The sequence below is a fragment of the Rutidosis leptorrhynchoides genome, chromosome 11, assembly GCF_046630445.1.
Source record: "Rutidosis leptorrhynchoides isolate AG116_Rl617_1_P2 chromosome 11, CSIRO_AGI_Rlap_v1, whole genome shotgun sequence".
Lineage (NCBI taxonomy): Eukaryota > Viridiplantae > Streptophyta > Magnoliopsida > Asterales > Asteraceae > Rutidosis > Rutidosis leptorrhynchoides.
Genome location: NC_092343.1, coordinates 48,893,538 through 48,904,482, shown reverse-complemented (window position 1 = coordinate 48,904,482; position 10,945 = coordinate 48,893,538). Strand labels below are relative to the sequence as shown.

The window sequence follows — 10,945 nt, the reverse complement described above, 5'->3', positions numbered from 1 at the left end:
CCTTTCAATAAACGAATGCAATGGTTGTTTAAAAATGTTCATATAGAGTTTTCGATTAAGGTTGTGGAACTGAGTAAACGTTGGTCGTCAAGGTTAATTTGACGGGACGTTTCACTCAAGCTCTATGCAATTTAGTATGGAAGTTCTTGAATGATTTTAAAAGTTTTTCGGATTCTGAAGTTTATTATCCGAATTTTGTGTTACCGTGTTAATCACTTTCAGTGCTAATAAAGTATGGCTACGTTCAGGGCATGCTAAATTGCTAATTATGCCAATGGGGTTTATTTAATCTACTTCAATGTTTTCAAGGCTTAATAAGCTCACTTGGAAAACTATTGTGGTTATCCAAATAAACCCGGTTTTAGAGAACCTGGAGTGAACCTACTATACTCAACCAGACATGGGTGAATGGGTGGATGATAATGTATGAGGAATAAAATATGACTCAGTCTGAGTCGTAAATAAAGTATTGTCGGGTCGGTTTCAATGTTACACATTGTTTGCAACCTGCAAGAAGCTAATACCATCCAAATTGGAATTTATGTTTCCTTGAACTTGTTAAAGACATAAATGATTTACTAGTTACCCAAGTCCAAAAAATATACAAATTCTAATAAGTAAACATACGAAAAGCTGTTGGTGTGTATGGGTGTTCAACATTAGGTACAAACCGTTTAATCCGAAAATCAAATCGAACAAAAACCGAATAAATCATATCTAATTTGAGTTCTTTCACGGTTCAATTAATGTTCGGCTCAGAAATTTAAATTTGATTTTAACGAAACGTAACTCAACTAATAATATTAAATCGCTAATTGTCTAATATATATAACAAAAACCGATTTTAAAGCTAAAATAAGAATTCAATATCAATTTTTATTGTTATATTGTATATATATATTTTTTTGTTTTTCGGTTTGAACCACACACCGAACCGAATTTAAATTTAATTTTTATTTTCGAGTATGAATTCAGTTTGATTTCAAATATGAATTTAATTTCAATTGCACTTTTTGTTTTAGAATTTTAGGATTAACAAATCGAAACAAATAAATTGAAAATGGAAACGATTAACAAACATCTTGTTGTGAGATCCAAAGTGTATATCTATCTATATAGTCTAATAAACTTCTAAAATGATGATGTCATCATTAAGCTTAATTTTCATAATAATGATGTCATAATTATATATTAATTTAATTTAAAAAATAATACAAAATCTTTTATAAAAGGAAATATTAATCTCTCCTAAATTGTAATTTTATTTTTCTAAAAAATTTTAAAAGGTATTTATTATTATTATTATTAATTATTATTATTATTATTAAAAATATAAATATAAATACTCAATTTTGAACGAACTTTATGTTTGTAAATATCAACAACAAGTTTCTTAGTCGTAATAAGTGGTTTCACGGGGCAATAAACTAAATGACTTTAACATGTACATTCACTTAATATATAAAACATATCATTAAACTGTTTCGTTTAAACAAACTCGTGTTTCCACGGGTCATTTCACTAGTTGTATATAAATATGAAATAAAATAAAATAATATTCGAAAAAAAATCTATTTTCATTTCCGTTACGGGTTGGTGGCAATCATCAATCATGGGGATGACGCCCGCGGGTAATGAGCGCGGATCTTATATACCCGCGACCCGCCCATCGGGTTGTTTATTTTCTCGTTGAAACATGTTACCCGCTTGCGGGTAAAAATATTTCGCCCATGTCCGTGACCCGCGGATACCCATGACTCGCGTAACCCGCGGGTAATAAAAATATACAACTTAGTAAAAAAAATTAAAAAGCTATAGATTTAATTATAAACCATATATGTACAAGCTACATCTAAAATGACTTAAAAATTAATTTTTTTACTGATATGTAATATAATATATCTAATAATTAATATATTTTAACTAAAATCACTTTTAAATTTAATAATTATATTTATAAACTCACGGGTAAATTAGAAAAAAATGCACGGATTTGCGGATCGAATTTTACCCATGACGGGTAGTATATACTTACGACCCGCCTGCGACCCGTGAGCGGGTATAATTTTTTACCCGTACTCGTACCCGCGGGTAAGAATTTATGATGTTACCCGCCCGTAGCGGATCTGGTACCCGCCGGGTCACGGATTTTTTCTCGCCAGTTGGCATCTCTAAATTCAATCATCATCAAAATCATGGTAAACATATCATCATTTTACCCGACCCGGATTCCATCAGGAGGTGGGTGAGTCCTCTAATTCCAAGAGACAACATTCACCATCCTTTTTTGACCTTCCCCCACCACCAAACCAATTCTCACAACCCTATGTATACATACACATTGTATGTATCTATATATTTACAAAACACACCAGATCTTGCAGAAGGGTCCCACTTTTAAGTGACGATAAAAGACACAGCCGCCGATGACCTTAATTTCAAACGACTAACAGAGATCCAGGATTGGATCTCCTAATACTCCTTATTTCTTGATTTTCTATTTTAATCATTTAAAATATACCAATAAATCACACACTCTTTATTTCCCTATAATTCACACAAATTACACACACACACATACACACATCTTATTGTGTATTACAACCCCACCTCCCATATCTCTAACCAGTGGCCATTTTTCTTTCATGAATTTATTTAAACAATTTGGGATCTGGGGTTGGTGATTTTTCAATCTTCATAATCAAAGATTTAATCTTTTTAATCAAAGATTCAATCTTTTTAATCAAAAATTCAATTTTTATTGAAAACACGAAAGGGTATTGATTAGATTTGGAAATTAGATTAAATCCAACTTGGGTTTTCTCCAATGGGAGCTTTAGATGAAGGTCATTATAATGTGGTGTTAGAAAATGGACTTAAGCTTGTTAATGGGTTTGAGAAAGAAACAGAAACAGTGGATATTGAAGATGCTGTAAAGGTTTTATTGAAGGGTTTGGGTGAAGATATTAATAGAGAAGGTCTTATAAAAACTCCTCTTCGTGTTGCTAAAGCCCTCCTTGAAGGAACCAGAGGTTAGCCAATTCTGTTTAAAATATTATTTTAATTTGCTGTATTTTACTATATTTAGGGTGTTTGAGATTGCTTATTTAGTTATATATCATGTGTTACTAATATTTAAAGCATTTATCTTAAATCTTAGATAGAAAATAGAATTACTCCCCTCACATGTGTATGAGTTTTAGGTTCAAACTCACTACTAGCAACGATCACGAAACGATCACGAGATAATCTGGTTTCGCCCGGTAGTCTGAATTGAAAAACCTTATCCCCTGTCCAATTCTGTCGCGATATTATATATTAAAACGTTCTGTATGTAATTACAGATAACTTCTGTTCAGCAACAAGCGAAATTATGTAATTATGTTACACATAAATCTAAAACAGAACTTTCCTTTGGCAACACTAGATGCTTTTTGTTTGAACATTTGTTTCTTCACTTTGTTCAAGTTGTTTGTATAACTGCCCGGGTCCGCCATTTTAATGAAATTTGATCATTTACATGCTCCCATTATAAGCTAGCTGATGTACTGCTCGTAAAGTTTAAAAACATAGAAGGGTATCCTGTCCACAAGCGCACTATTCAACTATAACAGTGCTAATACCATCATTTGTTTAATTCCAATTTGTGTGTGACCCACAACATAATCGAACTATCAATGAGGTATTCATCCATTTATATACTTCCGTATCGATAGGCTCTTCAATTCCATCTTTGTTAAGCCAACGGTCTCATCTGCATAACCTATGACTTGAATTAGATTTTGATTTCTTTTTTTTCAAATTTATATTTATATATTGATGTAAAATCACAACAATTTCAACCTTGTTGTCCAGCAAATTAAAATTACAACAGCTCAAAACTTATCTGAGTTGAAAGTCCGTCGCCGTAGTATTAAATTCACTACCTTTTTTATTTTCTTTTTTGGTCCATTTTACTTAATTGGCTCAAATGGTATGGATGATCAAAAGGTGTTTCATTTTTAGCCCTTTTAATCCAACTTGATTACTTTCTTTGTTTTTCAGGTTACAAACAAAATGTGAAAGATATAGTTCAAGGTGCGTTATTTCCCGAAGTAGGAGTAGAAAGTGGGACCGGGCATGCTGGTGGGGCTGGTGGGCTCGTTCTTGTTCGGGATCTTGATCTTTTCTCCTATTGTGAGTCATGTTTGCTCCCTTTTCAAGTCAAATGTCATGTCGGTTATATTCCATCCGGTCAACGGGTTGTAGGCCTAAGTAAACTTTCACGTGTAGCCGATATCTTCGCTAAACGTCTTCAAGATCCGCAACGGTTAGCAGATGATATTTGTTCTGCGTTACAACACGGAATCAACCCAACTGGCGTTGCAATTGTTCTCGAGTGCTCTCACATTCATTTCCCGAGTTTCGAGTCCGTGTTTCTTGAATCGAATCACGAAAGATGGGTCAAAGTTTTAGTCCGTTCGGGTTCAGGAACTTTTGGAAATGACAATTCTGACACATGGGTTGACTTTTTCGGACTTTTAAGACATAGAGAGTTGACTTTAGATACTATCCGTTCTAAACCTTCGTTCAACGATTCTTGGTGCCCATCACGTGCCAACTCAAAAGTGGGATCGGTGATGTCATCCATGGATAATGCTGTGGTGTCGATTATACGGGCATTGGGTCAAGACCCGTGTAGAAAAGAACTCGTGGGTACCCCGACCCGGTTCGTAAAATGGCTCATGAAGTTTAAAGATACAAACTTGGAGATGAAACTTAACGGGTTCGCACCTGGATCTTTGAAAATTGTGGACCATGTGAATTATAAAGAAGACGTTAGATCAGAGTTAAATTTGTCTTTATGGTCACTTTGTGAACACCATTTACTACCTTTTTACGGGTCGGTTCATATCGGTTACATATCTAGTGAAGAAGTTAACCCTATTGGGAAAACTTTGCTACAATCGATTGTACATTTTCATGGTTTCAAACTTCAAGTTCAAGAACGACTCACGAGGCAGATTGCAGAGACGGTTTCAAAGTTGTTAGGTGGAAATGTTATAGTTGTTGTTGAAGCGAATCACACGTGTATGATCTCTAGAGGGATCGAAAAGTTCGGTAGTAATACCGCTACGATTGCTGTTTTGGGTCGGTTTTCAAATGATCATGTAGCGAGATCGCAGTTTTTGCAGATGATTCCAAGCTGTTCTTTGTAGCAAGCAAACTGGGAAGATGATCATATTTGATCCACTTTTTAAAAAAATTCTTGATTTTTTTGGTCTTATTTTATGCTGCTTAATATAATTAGTAGACAATCAAGAAAGAAAGCCGTGCGTGTTATGGTATGGGGTCCGTACACGTGAGATTGAGTATTGTTGTTGTTTGGTTATCGTCTGCGGGTTGTTTTGGAGGTGATCACCTATATTTGTATCCTTCTTTTATGGGAAGTTTTTAAATTTCAAGCATAAGTGTTTGTGCTAGTATAATATGTTAAAATTTTGCATTATTGAATGTTGTAACAAGCTATTTAGTTACTGCTTATTTGGATAAGTCAAGTAGCATTTTTTTTTATCATTGTGCATCAAATTCTTTTATTTTGCTATGTATGTAGTATGTATTTGAAATGTATATGATAGTGAAACAAACTAATGCATCACATCAAACATCTTTTTCGTTGTTTAAAATCACACTAAATTAAATCATAAAATAAATCCAAAATGGACAGTCACTTTTTACCTATTTTTATTTTATTTCCCCTCACCACTCACTCCCTCTACTTTATAAGCTCACAATTTTAATTCTCTAAAATATTCACAGCAATAACATGGCCGGAAACATCAATCTTTTCCCATGTTCTTGCTCATTCCGATTATATTCAACCTCCGACGACGATCAAGAACCAAATCTCCGATCAAAATCGTTCTCACAAGATTCATTTAACTCTTCGTTCTCCTCGAAAACAAGCTTTCCTTCATTAATCTCCACCTTGATCCAACCAACAACCACCTTACACCATGAATGCATCTCTACATTTAAAACAACTTCATCACAAATCTTGTCCCTCACCGTCGCCGGAAACCACCTTATCTCCGGCTCATCCACCCACATCCACCTCTTGCCTAGTCAGCCCACCGCCACGGATTACAACAATTTAAATTCAATCCCGTGTCGCACCGCAGTCAAATCTCTCCAAATGCTAAATGAAAATATTTTAATTAGCGCCCATCAAGATCACAAAATCCGAATATGGAAAATTAACAACCTAAATTTCGTACTACCTGGCCATTACCAATGGCCAGGTAGTACTAAAGATGCTCACGTCAGCCCACAACTTATAAGTTGTGGGTCTATGTCCCGTCTGGGGCATGTGTCTGACAACATCTGTCCGCTCAAAATTGTTACAATTTTACCAACTTTAAAAGACCGATTAACAAAAATTCTATTTGCAAAAAACTACGTCGAAATTCGCAGGCATAAGAAACTAACATGGATTCACCATAATGATGCGGTTTCATCGTTGGCGGTTTCAAGTAACAAAACTTTAATTTACTCGGCTTCATGGGATCGAAGTTTCAAGATTTGGAGGATATCCGATTTCAAGTGTTTGGAATCAGTTTCAAATGCTCATGATGACGCAATTAGCGCGATATTATCAAGTGATGAAGGTTTTGTGTACACGGGTTCAGCTGATAAGAAGATCAAAGTATGGAAGTTCAATGAAAAACATAAAAAACATGATTTAATTGATTCATTATTGCATCATAAATCGTCCGTGAATGCTTTGACATATGATGATAATTCGTGTGTTTTGATATCGGGGGCGTGTTCAGGAGTAATGATAGCTAGTGAACGAGACTTTTCGGGTAATGGGGGGCATATGGTAGTTATGGGGGCACTTTTGGGACATAAGAAGGCAATTTTGAGTGTGAAAATTGTGGGTGAATTAGTATGTAGTGGATCGGCTGATAAGACGATGAGGTTATGGCGGAGAGCCGCCGCGAAAAGCTATACGTGTTTGAGTGTTTTGGAAGGTCATGGTGGTCCGGTGAAGTGTTTGACGGTGGTGGAAGAAAACTCCGGTGAGGATGATTATGGTAAAGGGTATATGGTGTATAGTGGTAGTTTGGATGGTGAGATTAAAGTATGGAAAGTTTGGGTGCCAAATGTTAATTGTTGATTATAATTTTTTTATTAAATATATTATTATGTTAGCTAGGATAAAGTTCAATTAATGGTATAAGTTTATAAGATATTGATGTTGGTAGGAAGTATTAGATTTTTAGTAATAGGGGATGCATGTGTCAATATAGACCAAGTTCATTACTCAAATGATTTTGGAATAGATAAATTATCATATAAATTTGATTAAACAAGAATGTTTGAAGCTCTCTTCATGATTTTTTTTTAACATCAGTACAGGATTACTCAGTGGGATTTAACCACTCATGCGTTCATCTCTCATAGTTGTATAACCCGCTCAAGTATTGTTTAGGAAGAAATCCGACCCAATCCGAGGGCATGGAAGGTAAAACCCCCATCTTCATTGCTCTCGTAATGCGATGTGCGAAAGGCACCCTTTGAGTAGAATTCAAGCAACTATGTGCAATGTTGCACCCTATGGTAGTCGAACTCTTGACCTCTCGTTAAGAGAGATACCACTACTACTGTAATTCAAACGGTATAATTGGATTATTTAGTAACATTTTGGACCCTATTTTTTCGAAAATCAATTGAATATATTTTGAGTAATGACATATTCAGTATCATTCTATCTTTTCATCTACCATTCATCACGCTCAACAATATATTTACGCTTAATTATTATTAAGACGAACCGGTAGGAGGAAAATATAATTGTTCATACATTTTAATGGCTTTTAGATTGTTTTGATGCTTCTTTTCTAACTTCAAATTTACGTCACTTTATCCGTTACAACTAGGAATAAACATTTATCAATTGATATGTGTCATTGGACAGTTATCTTTTGATCTTGATTTTAAAGTTTAAGAGAATGATAATTGTGTGTTTGGAATTGCATTCCGAAGAGCATCTGATTATTATATTCGTTAAATACAAATAACTAAAAAGTATCTTTGACAAAAATGTTTTCATTAATATGAAAATACGATTTTCAAATAATATATTGGAAACACGTATTCTTAAGACGTCATATTGTATACACGGTATCTTTTTAACGAAGTCATTTTTCAAAGAAAAAACGTCATCAAAATAAACGACGAGTCTCCCCTAACTACCCGAAACAATCTTTAAACAAACTAAACAAATCTAGCCAACCAACAACCAACAACCAGACTAAGCAATCTAACTAGAAATCAACAAACAGAAAAGGTTAACAAAGGCTCACAAGACAAACCCAAGATTTCAACCTCTAAGTCCCGCTCTCTTTCAAAGTATACACAGTATCTGTTTCTAAATATAATATTAATATAAATTCGCCAAAGAAATATTAAGATTAACGTTTTATCTATTATTAGTCACTTTGTATACTCACGAAATCAAAACAACCAGAATTGTAAGTGGGCTTACGTAAGTTCGGGTTGGGTCGTGTGATGAGAAAAGGGAGTTTTTTTACGAGTTTAAGAATGGAGGTTTGAATTTCACTGGTGACAGATTCAGAATCGAGTCAGCCTTTTCGTTCAATGCTATTGCGGGTGTTCACGTCGACGACAACATCGACGGTAGATAGCGATTTTGTTGTTGTTTGGTAGGTTGTTTAGTTTTATTTCTCATATCTTGTGATTGTAGGTCCAGTATTTCGTTAGTTTATGGCGAGACTCGAGTTTAGTTAGCTTTAGGTCGGTTTTGTTGGTGGGGCTAGTTTGCTGCTTCCAAGCCTCATTCGCGTTTTTTCTTGTTGTATCTCTGTTTTCTTTTCTCCTTTAGAGACAAAGAAGCGTTATAGAGTTTTCGGGTTTTTTGAAGAAAAAAATGAATATGAAAATTGAAATAATCGGATGAGGAATTTACTAGTAATATTGACTCTGACTGTGACAATTTAGGAGCGATTAAATAAGTATGTTATTGCCACGTAAACCTCTTGGAAAAAATTTAATACTAGTGTTTAATAAAGCTGTATATCCTTATCCTTATAAAGAATATATAATAGTTACTTTAGTGATATTTATTAGGCAAACACCTTTAACCAAACAATTGTTTTTTCTTGTAAAAATGTGAATAAATAAACTACACTTAGTGGAACAGGTAAATATAACTAGGCAAAAAGCCATTTTATTAAACTTTTTTTCAAACATACGAGGGCGGAAACCATCTTTTTTGTGTATTTAATGATGATGTGGAGGAGAAAATACATAATATAAACATTAATTTAAAATAATAATAAAAGAAAAATGTAAATTAAACATAAAAATGTATAGTTTGTCAAACCAACTCTACATGGCTCTTCATGCTTATAGAGTCATCGACACCAACCTTTCACGGCGTTCCCCATGACATCAGAATTATTTATTTGTTTATATTATGTTTTTAAACACCAAAACATATTAATAAGAACATTCTATTTTATTTACTAACGAAAATTATATAACAGAGTACCTTCAGGAAATAACAAAGATACACGCAACATGTTTAGGCTTAGGGATACTAAACCAACCCTACCAATGAGCTATACGCCTACTGCAACTGAGCTCAGCCAAAACCGTAGTAAAAAATATCTCTAGCAAAATGTGAGAGAGAAAACAAAAACTTTAAATGCCAAGAGATCAAAGTGTAAACAATGTTGCCACAATGCTTAAGCTAAGAATAGGAAAACAACCTTATAGAATTAAAAAGAATATATTTCTTTAACGAGCAATCGTTGAAAACAACCATATTCCAATAGCGCCAACTCACAAAAAACCACAACAGTAGAAAAAGCAACATGCTTTTGGTCCTTAACACAATTATGATTAGGTTCGAACCTAAAAATGAACTCAGACCAAGAACTAAAACTGAGAATATCAGTTTTTCAAAAAAAAAAAAAAAAAAAAAAAAAAAAAACTGAGAATATCTTGATCCATTCAAATACGACACCACCTCCAAAATCCTGAGCAACTGAACACGCGGAAAAAGAATGATCAATAGAACACCTTGATTACATATCGGACACATTCTAGAATCCACTTGAGACCCATTCGACGATAAATTAAGACGATGAATAAGTTTATCCAATAAGAACCGCTATGGCTGTTAACGAACCGAGTCAAAACGAATTAGCGCTCAACTAGTTTAATGGTTATCTAGCTCGAGTTCAACTCGAGTTCTATTAAACATTTAAAGATGTGTTCAGTTTGAACTTGTAAAAAATAATCAATAACACAAGAAAACTTCAATCTCAGCAACCAAGATTCACTTATAGCTAAAATTACACAACCGTTTGATAGAACACTAAAAACAAGAACAGAAAATACTTCAAACTATTACAGAGAGTCACACCAAATTGATCTTGAACATAATCAATCACCAGAAACAAACGGCACATCAAGATGATGTGTATTAAGATGAAAAAGATGAAAACCCTAGAATCGTAATTGAGAGAAAACTTGCAGAAGAAAAAATAATGCGAATAAGTTAAATGATAAAAGGATTAAGAAAATCCTTTTATACTACTCATAAATAAATAGACTTTGGGCTTCATTCTTTGCATAAGTCCAATAAGCTTTCTTTGCATAGTCCAATAGCATAATTCATCAAAAGCTCAAGCCCACCAGAACTCTACTTCCACAATTAGTCAAAATAAGTCCTTCAGCTTTAAGAAATCACACAGGTAGTACCTGCACATACTTGCAACAACAAGTAAGAAAACTATGAATGAATAATAGGAACAAACTAAGCTTGTTAAAAATGTATAACAATTTCAACATGCCCCCTCAAGCTTAGTTTGGAACAGGTATGAAAGCCCCAATCTTTCAACAAAGTAATTATGATGTTTTATAGTAAGCCCTT

The 10,945-nt window shown here is 34.0% G+C and overlaps 2 protein-coding genes across 2 annotated transcripts; both read left to right on the top strand.

Annotated features, from left to right (window-relative positions):
• Window positions 1-2,466: 2,466 nt before the first annotated feature.
• On the top strand, window positions 2,467-5,556 carry LOC139876596 (GTP cyclohydrolase 1-like). Its single transcript, XM_071863937.1, has 2 exons — window positions 2,467-3,032; window positions 4,045-5,556. The coding sequence occupies exons 1-2, from the start codon at window positions 2,828-2,830 to the stop codon at window positions 5,196-5,198; spliced, it is 1,359 nt and encodes a 452-aa protein (XP_071720038.1). The 5' UTR covers window positions 2,467-2,827; the 3' UTR covers window positions 5,199-5,556.
• Window positions 5,557-5,771: 215 nt separating this feature from the next.
• LOC139877308 (protein JINGUBANG-like) lies at window positions 5,772-7,290 on the top strand. Its single transcript, XM_071864719.1, has one exon. It carries the CDS (start codon window positions 5,807-5,809, stop codon window positions 7,157-7,159), a length of 1,353 nt encoding a protein of 450 aa, XP_071720820.1. The 5' UTR covers window positions 5,772-5,806; the 3' UTR covers window positions 7,160-7,290.
• Window positions 7,291-10,945: the final 3,655 nt, after the last annotated feature.